This window comes from Triticum urartu, chromosome 7 (genome assembly GCF_003073215.2).
Source record: "Triticum urartu cultivar G1812 chromosome 7, Tu2.1, whole genome shotgun sequence".
NCBI lineage: Eukaryota > Viridiplantae > Streptophyta > Magnoliopsida > Poales > Poaceae > Triticum > Triticum urartu.
This window is the reverse complement of record NC_053028.1, coordinates 700,265,149-700,282,392: the sequence shown is the minus strand read 5'-3', so window position 1 is coordinate 700,282,392 and position 17,244 is coordinate 700,265,149. Positions and strand designations below refer to the sequence as shown.

The 17,244-nt window shown below is 40.1% G+C and overlaps 4 protein-coding genes, 1 non-coding gene and 1 pseudogene across 5 annotated transcripts; 3 read left to right on the top strand and 3 right to left on the bottom strand.

Annotated features, from left to right (window-relative positions):
* Positions 1-819: 819 nt before the first annotated feature.
* On the top strand, positions 820-2,395 carry LOC125519471 (DNA-directed RNA polymerase subunit beta''-like). Its single transcript, XM_048684268.1, has 2 exons — positions 820-892; positions 1,516-2,395. Exons 1-2 carry the CDS (start codon positions 820-822, stop codon positions 2,031-2,033), a joined length of 591 nt encoding a protein of 196 aa, XP_048540225.1. The 3' UTR covers positions 2,034-2,395.
* On the top strand, positions 2,374-4,614 carry LOC125518615 (ATP synthase subunit a, chloroplastic). The gene has a single exon (XM_048683444.1). It carries the CDS (start codon positions 3,189-3,191, stop codon positions 4,047-4,049), a length of 861 nt encoding a protein of 286 aa, XP_048539401.1. The 5' UTR covers positions 2,374-3,188; the 3' UTR covers positions 4,050-4,614.
* An 8-nt stretch (positions 4,615-4,622) lies between these two features.
* Positions 4,623-10,515, top strand: LOC125519470 (ATP synthase subunit alpha, chloroplastic-like). Its single transcript, XM_048684267.1, has 2 exons — positions 4,623-4,707; positions 9,646-10,515. Exons 1-2 carry the CDS (start codon positions 4,623-4,625, stop codon positions 10,305-10,307), a joined length of 747 nt encoding a protein of 248 aa, XP_048540224.1. The 3' UTR covers positions 10,308-10,515.
* On the bottom strand, positions 10,443-10,514 carry TRNAR-UCU. The gene has a single exon. It is a non-coding gene; the product is annotated as a tRNA-Arg (tRNA).
* Positions 10,516-12,160: 1,645 nt separating the features above from the next.
* LOC125519469 (photosystem I P700 chlorophyll a apoprotein A2-like) lies at positions 12,161-12,878 on the bottom strand. The gene is made up of 2 exons (XM_048684266.1): positions 12,296-12,878; positions 12,161-12,172 (listed from the first exon to the last, which is right to left on the bottom strand). The coding sequence occupies exons 1-2, from the start codon at positions 12,782-12,784 to the stop codon at positions 12,161-12,163; spliced, it is 501 nt and encodes a 166-aa protein (XP_048540223.1). The 5' UTR covers positions 12,785-12,878.
* A 451-nt stretch (positions 12,879-13,329) lies between these two features.
* On the bottom strand, positions 13,330-15,138 carry LOC125518614 (annotated as a pseudogene).
* Between the last annotated feature and the right edge of the window lie 2,106 nt (positions 15,139-17,244).

The window sequence follows — 17,244 nt, the reverse complement described above, 5'->3', positions numbered from 1 at the left end:
TGAAAATTATCTTGAGGTAGAAGGAGACCACTTGGCCCTCAATCTGATATGCGATGCTTGCATTGACAATTTATTTATAGTGCCACTACAACCATATGCCTAACTGTAACTCGTCCACTATTAACAAGAAATTCCTCTTCGTGTCAGAATGTGTTCATCATATTTGCTTAACTAATGAAATCTACCCTTGTGTGTGTATAACGAGACAGACCTAACACCTATATCTGTGACGCCAACCAATAACACACGCGTGATCCACTACGTGATTTATATGTCAATAGTGTAGAGAATGAGATGACCTATTACAAGGAGAATGATGATAGTTACGATGTAGTCTATTAAAACAATCGAGTATCCATAGATGAGCGAGTGAACGTCTATGTGTCCTAACCCAAAAGTGATATCAAAAAATCTTTGAAGCTGTCAGGTGTCATAGTTTCGATTCCTCAGAAATAGTCCCCGTATACTCTCAGAAGACTAGTCGAGTTATATATAATCTCGAGTTATTGAGGAAATGCGGACGAGCAACTTGAACCGAATAGGATCATCGGAATTGCATTGCCGATACCCACTTGCAGTATTCTCCTCGCGTGTAGACTAGAAACGCATAAGTTCCACATTCGTATTCTCTCATGTTATGAAGTAGATAGTACCATCGTGCAACTACATTCCCGAGGTGTATCGTCCCTAGACCTCGAAACGCATCATAATGTCGACTAATAATGCCAAAATCGGTGAGACTGATTTCTACAACTCGTCGGTCCGAAGGAGTGTCAGTGGAACCTACCCTAAATTTTCGAAATCAAATCGAAGCCTAAGATGTCTCTGATAGAGGTGCATACAGGAAAAGACATGGCCGAAGATGTGCTGGAACGGAAGGAGTTAACACAAGGTACAACCCACTACCCCTAGCGCAGGAGGCGGTACGGTCGACTAACGGCGGATCAGAATGCCGCACGGCGCGAAACCAGTGGGTGAGTCACCGTCGCCGTGGCGAGGAGACACCCGGGGACCGACGAGTAGAGCAGATACGCGCGATTGAAGGGCTGTGAGAATCCACAACGTCGGATAAAGCCCACACTGGCGGGTGACCGAGGGAACAACTCGGCGCACCAATGCAGCACAACGACGGCAACGCGGGGTGTTGACCGAAAAGGCAAAGCGGTGGGCACCAAGGGAACCCGAGGAGCAACGGGGGAACGTCGGGACCGAAGGAGACTGCGGCAGGCCAAAAGCACAAGAGTGGGGGAGGGGAAGCCCGACAAGCGGGAACCGGAGCGCGCAACAAGGGCAAATCGGGACGGAGCAACGGATAGAGCAGGAAGAGAGAGAGAAAAGCAAAGACGTAAAGGCGTAAGCCGCCAGCAGTGCAAAAAGCCAAACAAGACAACAGCCCAGATAAAGCAGCACCACGAAAAAAATGAAGCAAACCACAACCAGCGAGCACATGCAGACGAAAGCGGAAAGACGGAAGAAGAACGGAGTCGTATCTCTTTGGTTAATAAAATCCAAAAGGTTTATCGATCCCAAGGGGACAGATCCATAATAGACATATAGAGATTATTATACGCCAAGTAACATCAAAAGTGCGGGTTTCCGAAGATGGAATGTCTAATGTTTTTTCGCCTGGGGAATTAATCGGACTATTGCGAGCGGAACGAGCAGGACGAGCTTTGGATGAATCGATCTATTATCGGGCAATCTTATTGGGAATAACAAGGGCTTCCCTGAATACCCAAAGTTTCATATCTGAAGCAAGTTTTCAAGAAACTGCTCGAGTTTTAGCAAAAGCTGCCCTACGAGGTCGCATTGATTGGTTGAAAGGCTTGAAAGAAAACGTAGTTCTGGGGGGGATTATACCTGTTGGTACCGGATTCCAAAAATTTGTGCATCGTTCCCCACAAGACAAGAACCTTTATTTCGAAATAAAAAAAAAAAATCTATTCGCGTCGGAAATGAGAGATTTTTTGTTTCTCCATACAGAATTAGTTTCTTCAGATTCTGACGTAACAAACAATTTTTATGAGACATAAGAACCCCCATAAAAATATTTTTTACTTTACTAGACTTTTGAACTTAGAACACTAACAGGTCAAATTTTAGATTTTTAAGATTTTTATTTTAATAAGTAAAACAAGTCAGTTAATTCATTAAGGTGGTTATGTTTATACCATGTATCAATGGCCAACTCTTATCTTAGTACAAGGTTCTCTCGGAACAATTATTATTTATTTCAAGCTATTTCGGATCTTTCTTAATCTTCAAAAAGAACTAAATTCCGTAATGGAATGGTAGGAATTAAAAAAAAGGAAGTGTGGAAAAAATGACAAGAAGATATTGGAACATTAATTTGAAAGAGATGATAGAAGCAGGAGTTCATTTTGGTCATGGTATTAAGAAATGGAATCCTAAAATGGCCCCTTACATTTCGGCAAAGCGTAAAGGTACTCATATTATAAATCTCGCTAGAACGGCTCGTTTTTTATCAGAAGCTTGTGATTTAGTTTTTGATGCAGCAAGTCAGGGAAAAAGTTTCTTAATTGTTGGTACCAAAAAAAGAGCAACAGATTTAGTAGCATCAGCTGCAATAAGGGCTCGTTGTCATTATGTTAATAAAAAGTGGTTCAGTGGTATGTTAACGAATTGGTCGATTACGAAAACTAGACTTTCTCAATTTAGAGACTTAAGAGCAGAAGAAAAAATGGGAAAATTCCACCATCTCCCAAAAAGAGATGTGGCAATCTTGAAGAGAAAATTATCTACTTTGCAAAGGTATCTCGGCGGGATCAAATATATGACGAGATTGCCAGACATTGTGATCGTCCTTGATCAGCAAAAAGAGTATATAGCTCTTCGGGAATGTGCCATTTTGGGGATTCCTACTATTTCTTTAGTCGATACAAATTGTGACCCGGATCTCGCGAATATATCGATTCCAGCCAACGATGACACTATGACTTCAATTCGATTGATTCTTAACAAATTAGTATTTTCAATTTGTGAGGGCCGTTCTCTCTATATAAGAAATCGTTGATTAAGAATATATAGTGAATTCTTGGGCAACTGCGTAAATTTATGGAATCACTTACTTTACTATATCTTTTTTTTTGCATAGAATTTTTTTTGCATAGAAAAAAGAAGGGGAATATTGATATATATTAGAGGGTATTGATATATATTATGATCTGATGTGCTTTCTTGGTATCCTAAATATAAGATTAATACTTCAAGTTGCTGAGTTGAGAAAGAGATGGTTGAATCAAAAGAATTCCTTTTTTGAAGTTCAATTTTTATCAGAGGACAATATGAATATTATACCTTGTTCCATTAAAACACTCAAGGGGTTATACGATATATCGGGTGTAGAAGTAGGCCAACACTTCTATTGGCAAATAGGAGGTTTCCAAATTCATGCCCAAGTACTCATCACTTCTTGGGTCGTAATTACTATCTTGCTAGGTTCAGTTGTCATAGCTGTTCGGAATCCACAAACCATCCCGACCGACGGTCAGAATTTTTTTGAATATGTCCTTGAGTTTATTCGAGACTTGAGCAAAACTCAGATTGGAGAAGAATATGGTCCCTGGGTTCCCTTTATTGGAACTATGTTCCTTTTTATTTTTGTTTCGAATTGGTCGGGTGCTCTTTTACCTTGGAAAATTATAGAGTTACCCCATGGGGAATTAGCAGCGCCCACGAATGATATAAATACTACTGTTGCTTTAGCTTTACTCACGTCAGCGGCATATTTTTATGCTGGTCTTAGCAAAAAAGGATTGAGCTATTTCGAGAAATATATTAAACCAACTCCAATCCTTTTACCAATTAACATCCTAGAAGATTTCACAAAACCATTATCGCTTAGCTTTCGACTTTTCGGGAATATATTGGCGGATGAATTAGTCGTTGTTGTTCTTGTTTCTTTAGTCCCCTTAGTAATCCCTATACCGGTCATGTTTCTTGGATTATTTACAAGCGGTATTCAAGCTCTTATTTTTGCAACATTAGCCGCAGCCTATATAGGTGAATCCATGGAGGGTCATCATTGAATTGACTCTTTTTGGAAATAGTATTTTTTTTTTTTGCAGCTTAGCTCAATTCATGCATGGTTCCAGATAATCTGCTTGGTTGCAAAAAAATAGTTAGAAATGCGTATGAATATATAGCCTAGAGTTGTAGGAGAGAGAATAGAATAGACTATATTATGGAATTTTCAAAGTATATATGCATTAAGGAGGGTGGAGTCAGGCTAGATCTATACTATAATATCCTTAATGTCTATAAGTGGAGTCCTCTTTTATGCAGGTTTCCACTTTAAGCAATGATTTTAGAATCCGATTCAATAGAAAATGAGAAAATATGCAAACAAAATAGAAGAAACAAATGTATATATATAGGATATTATATTATATATTCCTAGGTTAGATTCATTATCTAATCCGATATATGGATATGGAATTCCCTTCTATGTAGTTCGGACAATTCACATTATCATTTCAATTTGATTTCAATTTGTACTTTTTAGTTACTTTACTTCTCCCCAATAGAGCTTAGAAGTAAGAATTTATTGGTTGATTGTATCCTTAACCATTTCTTTTTTTTGACACGAGGAACTACTCACCATGAATCCACTAATTGCTGCTGCTTCTGTTATTGCTGCTGGATTGGCCGTAGGGCTTGCTTCTATTGGACCTGGAGTTGGTCAAGGTACATGCCTCGAGACCAACGCTGCTAGCAGTGTGATTTTGACACAGGACAAGCGGCATGTCAGCCCAGACGTGTGATCGTGAGCGATTACTATCGACAGAGGTAGGCTTACTAATTGGGCGTTAAGCCTAGCACTTTCTTTATCCGTCTGCGAGAGCTTGTACTAACAATTTATGGACCTAATTCATGTCCGCTGATACGTATGTGCCGCTTTTAATGTTGGCGTAGCATAGGACCCATATTGTTTTGAAATACTTAGTTCAAAACTCTATGCAGAAATTTTCTTTCCGATTTCGAATTAGACTACACATTTATTCTTTATTTCTCTTCAGATAAACTACTATCGGTAATACTTGCTATAGTCCACACATTGCATCTATATCCAATAGCGCCTTAATGGTGTAAAATTTTACTCCCCTATCTATTATTACTCCTGGAATTATCTAGTGTTTAATGCATGTGACAGAGATATACTCTCAAAGAGACAGGAAGAGTGGAGATATGTGATAACTAAGAATTTATTTCTTGCGTATTGGGCGTGACTTCCACGCTTCCATTACTTATACCGTCTCCATCTCTATGTCTCTCAGTGGATGGACAAGTGAGAGAGAAACAGTTTTATCCTCATCATATATCTTTAGAGGAGAGCTTTTCGAGCAGAATCATGAACACTTAGTGCATTACAAGAGGAGAGTCTTTCACCGGGTCAACCACACAAAACGCTACACTACTTTAGATCTCTGATAAGAAAATATAGCTAAGATTGAAGTCTTAAATTTGCATTAAATAAGAATTTACCCGCAGTGAGTGCGAGAGACTATCATACCGTGAGCGCTCGCGTACAGTATACGTATCGATACTATCAAAGTCTCTCGGTATTATCATTGGTTTTTCTCCCTTTTATGCTGAGGTAGGAGCATGCACATACATGTAATAATATGTAGACTCACTATACGTATGTCGATGAGTGTTTGAGCGACAACTTCCTAGCCATTTCAGACTGTGGGCATGTTGTCTTCCCGCGAACGATTCAATAACCGATATTTTCCAGTGACTCTTTCAAATAACGATAGCGTGCTCCTACATAAAGAGGTTGGCTGTTATCATGAATTCTAATCTATTTGTAACGGGAGCGTATGCGAAGAGTTGTCAATTCATTTTCAAGGAACACCAATAAGATTGGATCTATCTACTGCTATACCTTAATTGAGCTCTAATAGCATACATCTAATTTTGTGATTTTTGCGGCGATAAAACAATAAGAAAAGGGTGCACCCATCTACGACGAATTACTTCTGATAATATTCAAAATTTCAGTATGACGGAAGAACCATAGCATTTCGCCGACTCATTGCTAAACAACTTTGATCGTTGATACACCAACCAATGGCATTGTGAGTCAAGAACACATTCACTACAGACCCTCACTCTATGATGACTATCTAATAAGCGGTGATGAGGAGGCCATGAGCTCAGAACTACAATTATACCTCTTTCGATCCTTCAAAGTCAATATATTAGTTAATTCAGATTATCATTATTACACATCAGTCGATCAGCACTAAGTCTGACAATGTGCGTAATAGCTATGTATATACTGCTTAGTCAGATTACTACTCCAACATATCGAGAAAATGTTGCTTTGTAGCCAATTCTACTATAGTATAAGCTATCACGTGAATTAAGAATAGAGGTGTGTCACTCTCCTAAGCTCCTTTAGGTATTACAATCATTTATGCTTGCGGTACCAATGACGAATCGACGACCTATAAAGAGAAATTTTTTGATTTGAAGAAAAAAAAAATAAAAAAGAATTCTATTAATTTTCATTTTCCATTTATTTAGTTAGTTTTTCTTAATGAAATTGAAATTATTAACTAGAGGGCAAATAAAAATAAAGAAACAACTTTGCTGACCATGATATATTTTTATCTAGGCGGAAGAGTCCTCTTAATATTTATCTAGTCTTATATAGGTTTCGGTATATTGAAATATAAACATAAAAAAGAAGATAGAGGATAGGCTCATTACTTAAAAAAAAGATATGGAAATAGCTATAGAAAAAAAAAAGGAGCGTGAGAGCCAAATGAATCGAAAGATTCATGTTTGGTTCGGGAAGAGATCATAAAAGTTGTAAACTTACAAAATAATCTACTTTCATTAAAAGATTTATTAGATAATCGAAAACAGAGGATCTTGAGTACTATTCGAAATTCAGAAGAATTGCGTAGAGGGACCATTGAGCAACTCGAAAAAGCTCGGATTCGATTACAGAAAGTCGAACTAGAAGCGGATGAGTATCGAATGAATGGATACTCTGAGATAGAACGAGAAAAAGCAAATTTGATTAATGCTACTTCTATTAGTTTGGAACAATTGGAAAAGTCTAAAAACGAAACCCTTTATTTTGAAAAACAAAGGGCAATGAATCAGGTCCGACAGCGGGTTTTCCAACAGGCCGTACAAGAGAGCATCTAGGAAACTCTGGATATAGATTGTTCATAGTGGGATACTCTGAGCTTACACTATCTTCTCTACGGGAGTTCGTATGCGTACAAACTGAGATAGGCATTTCTCGTGGATCCCACTTTGTATCTCGTAGATACATTCAGCCAGTTATTTCACTTATAGAGAGTATAGTAGATCTCAGGCCAGTGACTAATTAGTCGTCTGAACTTCTCAGTTCCAGACTATAACTTCTCTTGTCTTGGCATCCCATGCTCCGATAAAGTAAGACCTGATGTCTCTAGATAACCACAATGGCAACCGCTTCGAGTCGACGAAATTCACACTCGACAAGATTTCGTCTCCGCGACCGTATTGAACAAGATATTTATAATAGTGATATACCTATAGAGGCAGTGAGGTTGAAATTTTAGTGATAATTGGCTCCGCCGAAACCTTATTCCTAGTTCACAGCTCGGACGGTGGGGATGCCGTGGACATTGCTCGATCTACCGCTCTATAGTGAGGTGCGTCCGCTTGGTGAAATACAGTTACTGCCTCGCCTGAACCTTAGTCAGCGCGTAACCCTATCTCGACATGTATGCGTTCCGGGCCGTACTCAGGGCGTATTGCTCTGAATTTGGAATCCAAAGTAATCGTATCGAGAATTATACTGCAATCGGCGATGGCCGTGATTACAGAGTGCGACGAAGCTATTTCCGATACTATCACATAGCAGACAGCGTTAGAGAATTGGCTCAGACTAGGGCTCCGTGAGTGAGGTACCTTGTGTTATTTCCTTTACCTTTGCGCGGAGTGGCGCTTGTTGATAATCCACATGCTTACGCCCTCTGATCCTTAATATCCTCAGTGATGCAAGAAAAGGCAAAAATTTCTTAAGCTCTCCGAACATCGACTGTAAAACTAGTCCATTCTCACTGCCCAAGATAATATCCATCTCGCTCTCGAATAATATCTGAGAACCTCTTCGAAGTCAGGGGCTCTCTCTAACTCTGATCTCGATTCTCTGAGTCGCCTAAAGCGGCGACAGTTGCGCTGATCGAGCGAGAAGCTCTAATTGTTTCGAAGACAGGAACTGGTGTCTCAGAGAGACTATGCAAGTCAAACTGATAAATTCAGACACTGGCAAAACAGGCAGTAGCCACAGATACAATTCTCAATCAAAAAGGGCAAGGTGTAATATGTGTTTATGTAGCTATCGGTCAAAGAGCATCCTCCGTAGCTCAAGTAGTAACTACTTTCCATGAGGAGGGGGCCATGGAATACACTATTGTAGTAGCTGAAATGGCGGATTCACCTGTGACCGAGTTCAACGCTCTATGAAACCCTAGCAATCTCGGTACCACCGAACTGTGACTTGGTCTAACCGAGTTCACTAGTTTAGGTTCCAAAAGTTGCTTCGATATCACCGAGTTTAACAAATCGATAGCTCTGAAATGCTTTCTGTGGAGAACTAACACTAAGTTTTTGAATCATTTGTTTGAAAAAAAAACTCTGCACTTTGTGATGCTCATTCATTCTACCTCATCTACATCTATTCACAGCACAGGGTTTGTTGTCAGTGTGTTTGCCAAGATGTCTGGCCAAAGTGACAGCCAAAACAGATCTGAAGAGCCAGTGCAATTGAGTGAGGGCACTAGTCCCTCAAGCACCTCAGATGATGGCAGCAGGAGCACTCCCAGTAATTTGCCAAAGGCAGCCACCAGGTCAAGGAAGAAGAAAACCTCAGATTCTGAAGATGAGGACTATGTGGCCACTGAAGAGGAAGTCAGCTCCAAGAAGAAGGTGCTGAAGAAAGAGTATGGTACTGCTGCAACTACAAAGCTTGGATTGCACAAGAAGTCCCTTGCCAAGAGGGTGCCAACCTCAAAGGTCAGAGCCTCAACTGCTGAAACCTCTAAGCCAACTTGAGAGGCTGCTAGAGAGGGAAAGAAGAGGAAGGAGAGGATAAAGAAGACCACTGCCAGAGTGCTTGGTAGATCCTCCATAATGAGAGAGCCAGAAGAAGATGAAGAGGAAGAGGATGCTGCTCCAGCTCCCAAGTCTCAAAAGCTCATGGGAGATGCAATCAAGTCAGGGGTTGCAACATCAAAGCCCAAAACTTCTCCCAAAGCAACAGCTCAAGCTCAGAAGCCTTCTAAGCCCAAGAGAAGCACTAGAAACATTCCTGCTAGAGAAGAAGTAGACAATGGCTCCTGTGGCGGACTTTGCAAAGTCCTTGGCAAGCAATAGGATACCTTGAGATCACCCTCAGCTCCTTATAGTACCGAGAGTAGCCTGAGTAAAGCCATGGTGAAGCGCTCATTTCTGTAGATACTCTCCTAGATTCGACAATCGACGCTCCAATACTACACTATATGAATTCAATTTATAGATGATCTCTATCATCAGAAGCGAGCGCGACATGTCGATATCGCCAGACTTTGAGTAGTCGCCCTCTTAGTAAGCAGAAGAACCTCCCCGATCAGTGAGTGCTTAATCCAGGGAATGTTTTTTATTTGCATTCACGCCTTTTAGAAAGAGCCGCTAAATTAAATTCTCTTTTAGGCGAAGGAAGTATGACCGCTTTACCAATAGTTGAGACTCAATCTGGAGACGTTTCCGCCTATATTCCTACTAATGTAATCTCCATTACAGATGGACAAATATTCTTATCTGCGGATCTATTCAATGCCGGAATTCGACCCGCTATTAATGTGGGTATTTCTGTTTCCAGAGTAGGATCCGCGGCTCAAATTAAAGCCATGAAACAAGTAGCTGGCAAATCAAAATTGGAACTAGCGCAATTCGCAGAGTTACAAGCCTTTGCACAATTCGCCTCTGCTCTCGATAAAACAAGTCAGAATCAATTGGCAAGGGGTCGACGATTAAGGGAATTGCTTAAACAATCCCAGGCAAATCCTCTCCCAGTGGAAGAGCAGATAGCTACTATTTATACCGGAACAAGAGGATATCTTGATTCGTTAGAAATTGAACAGGTAAATAAATTTCTGGATGAGTTACGTAAACATCTAAAAGATACTAAACCTCAATTCCAAGAAATTATATCTTCTAGCAAGACATTCACCGAGCAAGCGGAAATCCTTTTGAAGGAAGCTATTCAGGAACAGCTGGAACGGTTTTCTCTTCAGTAACAAATAAATTTTGCATGTCTACTCTTGTTAGTAGAATAGGAATCGTTGAGAAAGCTTTTTCATTTGAATCATGCAAAAAAGTTTTCTTTGTTTTTAGTTTAGTATAGTTATTTAAAGAATAGATAGAAATAAGATTGCGTCCAATAGGATTTGAACCTATACCAAAGGTTTAGAAGACCTCTGTCCTATCCATTAGACAATGGACGCTTTTCTTTCATATTTTATTCTTTCTTTTATTTTTTTGCTTCTTCCGAGAAAAAACTGTTAGACCAAAACTCTTTTAGGAAATCAAAAAATCCAGATACAAATGCATGATGTATATATTATATCATGCATATATCATAAAGAAGGAGTATGGAGCGTCGAACCCGCAACCCCAAGGTTATGAGTGGAAGTCGAACCCGCAAACCCAAGGTTATGAGCCTTATATGAGCTAGCCACACTGCTCTATACTCTAAAATACTCCTACTCCAAACTAAACAGGACTCGTAAAATGGGATAAGAGTTGGATCTAAACGCCCCTCTATCCAATAATTCTGTATACTAAATAGCATAGTCCATTTAGTACAGAAATGGTAAAGAGGGATCTCCTTCTGATGATTAAATCAGCTATTCCTGGAAGAAGACATCCATCCAACATAAAGCATCGAATAGGTATTGTATATCCTCTACTATCCAGACTGGATCCTTGCGTATGCACCCCGATTTTTGTGTCTGTCTGCGTAACAAAACATTTTCCCTCAAAACCCTTTATTCTCGAACGTACGATGTCCGTGCATAGCCCCAAAATGTCGATAGCTTAGCTCTAGCGTCTTCCTCGGCTTTCAAAAGGCAAACAAACGTCCTCTCGGTATAACCGAAAATGCGCTGTAGGGTCACGTGAGTTAACGTCCGAGCTAGGGATGTTAGTGCAATTTTTCTTCGACTTAATCGTGTTTGTTCAGCTAAAAACTCAAGCAGTGGTAGCAACATTTGCGACTTCTTATCTTATTTTTGCTAAATGATTGCGAAATTCCTATTTAAATGATATTTTTGTCTTAGTATTATACCTCGACCGCTTCTCTCATCCTCTGAAATCTAATCCTTTTGTTTTGCCATAAATGGTCGTTGCTTTTGATTCAAGTTATACTCGATGTTTCTAAATCCTAATGAAATGGTAGACAGACAATAGAAAGAGAAGAAAATCTCTAAGCTAAAAGCACGTATCCTCCCTCGTGCGTAGTCATAAGAGCTAGTGAGTGGATAACTGTACTGGCTCACCCTATCACATGTTACAAAACAGCAAAACAAACTGTGTTACTCAAATCAACTTACAAAGAGATGGACATCTCAAGAATACCCCCCCAACATACTTGTTGAAAGGATAAACGTGGAGCATTTACCTCCTTTTACTCTCAGAGATTTAAGGCAGATACATGACATCGCATGCAAGTTTAATGTGTAAATAATGAGGATAATGCACCACAGATGAACCTGTCATATAAGCCTATCCCAACCCAAGTGCTTGCACATTGCACAATGAGAGAGAAGGAGCACGCTAACTGATCTCCTCAACACAGCGCAAAATAATAGAGATTAGGCTAAAACGTGTGGCGATTGCTCTAAGCCCTGACTGCCTGAAAGTCTCAAGTGTAAATCACTCTGCCTCAAGAGTTACCCCTGCCACTGGGAAAGAGTTAAGACTAAAAACCAAGCAGTCAATTAGGCCCAAACGTATAAGTCTGAAGTGTCAGCTATCAGATTAGCGAGTCCATCTGCCAGCATGAGCTATAGACTTCACAACACTCATAGCACATACAGAGAGTCAAGTGAGAGTTATATGAATCCAGATGTAGCAATTTGAGTAAAGACCTTTAACCAGCTATCTGTAATTGCATTCTTATCCTCAAATACGCCATCAGAGGATTAGATGAGTGATATACCATTGAACAGCTCGTAGAAAACCTCGAGCTATGCCTCCCTGGCGAGTGAATAGTGAAACGGTTTACCCGAATGCCATGATAATGTGAACACAGCCAATGCCAATAAAAAGTAACCCACCCAATGGTATTTAACATCCAGAAAACTGCCAAATAAAATGCGTCCCAAGCAGAAATATCACAAGTACCGCCGCGCCCTGGGCCGTCACAAGGAAAACTATATCCAAAATCCTTTTTATCTGGCATTAATTTGGAACCGCGTGCATCTAAAGCGCCCTTTACTAAAATCAATGTAGTTGTATGCAAACCTAGAGCAATAGCATGATGAACCAAGAAATCCCCAGGTCCTATTGTTAAGAAAAGCGAATTACTATTCTCATTAACAGCATTCAACCATCCGGGCAACCATAGGCTTCGACCCGCATTGAAAGCGGGGCCATTCGTTGAAGATAAGAGTATATCGAACCCATATGTCGTCTTGCCATGAGCAGATTGTATCCATTGGGCAAATATAGGTTCGATCAAGATTTGCTTTTCTGGAGTACCAAAAGCAAGCATGACGTCGTTATGAACATAAAGGCCCAAGGTATGGAATCCTAGAAAGAGGCTAGCCCAACTTAAATGAGATATGATAGCTTCTTTATGGATCTAACATTCTGCTACATTAAGTCTGCGGCTTCCTCTTAAAGACTAATATCAGTGCGCAATAACAATATAAATCCTCATCTGTTCCGGAGTTGTCAAATCCGCGCTCAATGAAAAAAATAGCTCCGATGCGAGCAAAAGCCCTGTTCATGATGAACCCTACATAGTGATACTTGCGTGATGAGTATTCAGACACTTGTCATTTTGTAGAGTAGTCTCTTGTTGGCTTCATGACTCGACAATAAGGAGTGGTGAGGAGAAAATGTATTAGCATTACACTATAGGCTGTCAAGCGAGAGCTAGATAGTTTTGCATATCTATTATCATCATATGTCTCCTTTCTTAGAAGAGAGCTTAGAGACAAGAGCTCCTAATCTGATGACTATGAATCGTTAGATTATTGACTCTATAGTTCTCGTGTGCTTGAGAAGTAGCGGTCCTCGTGTTGTGTCATGCCCTTATGCCCACGCCGCTAATCGACCCCCCGGAGGAGTATGCGCTTCTAAAAGATCTTTAATACTGTGCCCAATTCCGAAGTTAGTTCGATACATGTGACCGGCAATGAGAAAAATAAATGCAATAGCTAAATGATGGTGAGCCATATCGGTCAGCCACAAACTTTGTGTTTGTGGATGGAATCCCCCAAGAAGAGTTAGAATGGCAGTTCCCGCTCCTTGAGCGGTACCAAATAAATGATTACTCGAATCAGGGTTTTGGGCATAAAGATTCCATTGACCCGTCAAAAGGGGTCCCAACCCCTGGGGATAGGGTAATACATCTAAGAAATTATTCCATCGAACGTACTCCCCCCTGGATGCGGGAATAGCAACATGAACTAAATGTCCTGTCCAAGCCAAAGAACTTACCCCGAAAAGTCCTGACAAATGATGATTGAGACGAGATTCCGCGTTTTTGAACCACGAAAGGCTTGGTTTCCATTTGGGTTGTAGATGTAACCAACCCGCTATTAAGGACAGCGTAGAAAGAAATAATAGAAAAAGAGCTCCAGTATAAAGATCCTCATTGGTGCGTAATCCTATTGTATACCACCACTGATAAACTCCAGAATAAGCAATATTCACTGGACCAGCAGCACCTCCTCGAGTAAAGGCTTCCACAGCGGGTTGACCAAAATGAGGATCCCAAATCGCATGAGCAATAGGTCTTACGTGTAAAGGATCCTGTATCCATGATTCAAAATTTCCTTGCCAAGCTACATGAAACAGATTTCCGGACGTCCATAAGAAAGATTATTGCTAATTGCCCAAAGTGAGAAGCAAAAATGTTCTGATAAAGACGTTCTTCAGTAATTATCATCTATGAGCAAAAATGTTCTGATAAAGACGTTCTTCAGTAATATCATCATGACTTTCGAAATCATGTGCGGTAGCAATACCAAACCAAATACGACGAGTAGTGGGGTCCTGAGCTAAGCCTTGGCTAAACCTGGGAAATCTTAATTCCATAATGCCTTTCAAATCCTCCTAGCCACTATCCTACTGCAATAATTCTCGCTAAGAAGAATGCCCATGTCGTGGCAATTCCACCCAGAAGGTAATGGGTTACTCCTACAGCGCGTCCTTGTATAATGCTCAAGGCTCTAGGCTGAGTAGCAGGAGCAACTTTTAATTTGTTATGAGCCCAAACGATAGATTCAATGAGTTCTTGCCAATAACCACGGCCGCTGAATAAAAACATTAAACTGAAGGCCCAGACAAAATGAGCACCTAAGAAAAAAAGACCATATGCAGATAATGAAGAACCATAAGACTGAATGACTTGCGATGCCTGTGCCAAAAAGAAATCTCGAAGCCACCCATTAATCGTAATGGAACTCTGTGCAAAGTTTCCCCCTGTAATATGAGTTACCACCCCTTGATCACTTATAGTACCCCAAACATCCGACTGCATTTTCCAACTGAAATGGAAAATGACTACCGAAATTGCATTGTACATCCAGAATAAACCTAAGAAAACATGATCCCAGGCGGATACTTGACATGTTCCCCCTCGGCCAGGCCCATCGCAAGGAAAGCGAAAACCTAGATTTGCTTTATCGGGTATCAAACGGGAACTCCGAGCAAATAAAACACCTTTCAAAAGTATTAATACAGTCACATGTATGGTAAATGCATGAATGTGATGGACTAAAAAATCTGCGGTTCCTAATGGAATAGGTAACAAAGCCACTTTGCCACCTACTGCTACTAACTCGCCGCCTCCCCACGTTAAGCTAGTACTTGTTGTTGCACCAAGAGCTGTTACGCCAGGCGCAGTAGCATGGATATTTTGTACCCATTGAGCAAAGATAGGTTGTAATTGTATGGTAGTATCCGAAAACATATCTTGTGGACGGCCTAAAGCACTCATGGTATCATTATGAATGTACAAGCCAAAACTGTGAAAACCTAGAAATATACATACCCACTTAAGGTGGGATATGATTGCATCACGGTGTCTAAGGACGCGATCTAATAGATCGTTGTATCGAGTAGTTGCATCATAGTCTCTTACCATAAAAATTCCTGCATGTGCAGCAGCACCGACTATTAGAAATCCGCCAATCCACATGTGGTGTGTGAACAAGGAAAGTTGTGTACCATAGTCAGTAGCTAGGTATGGATAGGGAGGCATAGAATACATATGATGAGCTACAACAATGGTTGTAGAGCCTAGCATAGCTAGGTTAAGAGATAATTGAGCATGCCATGACGTTGTTAAGATTTCATAAAGACCCTTATGGCCTTGTCCTGTAAATGGGCCCTTGTGAGCCTCCAAAATATCTTTAAGTCCATGGCCAATACCCCAATTGGTCCTATACATATGACCTGCGATTAGGAAAAGAATAGCAATAGCTAAATGATGGTGCGCAATATCGGTCAGCCAGAGACCACCGGTTACTGGATCTAGTCCTCCGCGAAAAGTCAGAAATTCTGCGTATTTGGACCAATTTAAAGTGAAAAAAGGGGTTGCTCCTTTGACAAAACTAGGATAAAGTTGAGCCAAAAGGTCCTGATTCAAGATAAATTCATGAGGAAGTGGTATCTCTTTAGGATCCACCCCAGCGTCAAGAAATTGGTTAATTGGTAAAGATACATGAATTTGGTGCCCCGCCCAAGAAAGAGACCCAAGTCCTAATAATCCCGCTAAGTGGTGATTCAACATGGATTCTACATCTTGGAACCAGGCCAATTTGGGAGCGGCTTTGTGATAATGGAACCAACCAGCAAAAAGCATTAACGCTGCAAAAATCAATGCACCAATTGCAATACAATAGATTTGTAATTCACTAGTTATTCCAGATGCTTGCCAAAGCTGAAAAAAACCAGAGGTTATTTGGATTCCTCGGAAACCCCCGCCTACATCACCATTCAATATTTCTTGCCCTACTATAGGCCAAACTACCTGAGCACTGGGTCCAATGTGAGTAGGATCACTTAGCCATGCTTCATAATTGGAAAAACGGGCGCCATGAAAGTACATGCCACTCAACCAAAGAAAGATAATGGAAAGTTGCCCGAAATGAGCACTAAAGACTTTTCGAGAAATCTCCTCCAAATCACCAGTATGACTATCGAAATCGTGAGCATCAGCATGTAGGTTCCAGATCCAAGTGGTAGTATCAGGGCCCTTAGCTAGTGTTCTTGAGAAATGGCCGGGTCTGGCCCATTCCTCAAAACATGTTTTTACAGGATCCCTATCCACAACAATTTTTACTTCTGGTTCCGGCGAACGAATAATCATTAAGTCCTCCTCTTTCCGGACAAGACATACAAAGAGACCCGCCGACTGTCTTTTTAGTGAATCTTTGAAAGATATATATTTTGAAAGATAGATTTTGAAAGATAGATATTGTGATTAGTTCTTTTCTTTACTATCTACCATCCTTCTATTTTTTTTTAGTTATTCACTGGAGCAATTATATATTGAAGTCAATCCGAGGCAAGTGTTCGGGTCTATTATGACATAAAGATTAGGTGCCTAACGGACATTGTTTATCTTGAAAAACAAATATTTCTCGACGTAAGAAAAAAATCTTTTTTATTTTTAATTTAAGAAACTAGTGTATTTTTTTGAGGGCATAAGCTCCTATCTATATCTACTTTCCTTGAGCATAATATAGGGTTTTTTATTTGATTCTAAATTCCAAGATAACTCATTAGAATTATTAATAAGATGGTCCTAATATATTAGCAATATTTAGATTGCCCCCTCTTTTTATTCACTTTATTACTTCTATTCTAGACCCTATCCCTATGGTTTATTCTTATGAAATATCATATAAAATAGAAGGTATAAGAAATGGATATAATGAAATTCTTATACCTTCTATTTTATATGATATTTCATAAGAATAAACCATAGGGATAGGG

What these genes read in the sequence shown, in the direction of transcription:
- LOC125519471 (XM_048684268.1), top strand. Translation starts at nt 820, where the DNA reads ATGTCTCTGATAGAGGTGCATACAGGAAAAGACATGGCCGAAGATGTG. An exon ending in ACGGAAGGAGTTAACACAAG is followed by an intron (nt 893 to 1,515) that starts GTACAACCCACT and finishes AAAATCCAAAAG; the next exon opens with GTTTATCGATCCCAAGGGGA.
- LOC125518615 (XM_048683444.1), top strand. Translation starts at nt 3,189, where the DNA reads ATGTGCTTTCTTGGTATCCTAAATATAAGATTAATACTTCAAGTTGCT.
- LOC125519470 (XM_048684267.1), top strand. Translation starts at nt 4,623, where the DNA reads ATGAATCCACTAATTGCTGCTGCTTCTGTTATTGCTGCTGGATTGGCC. An exon ending in TGGACCTGGAGTTGGTCAAG is followed by an intron (nt 4,708 to 9,645) that starts GTACATGCCTCG and finishes CCGATCAGTGAG; the next exon opens with TGCTTAATCCAGGGAATGTT.
- LOC125519469 (XM_048684266.1), bottom strand. Translation starts at nt 12,784, where the DNA reads ATGCTTGCTTTTGGTACTCCAGAAAAGCAAATCTTGATCGAACCTATA.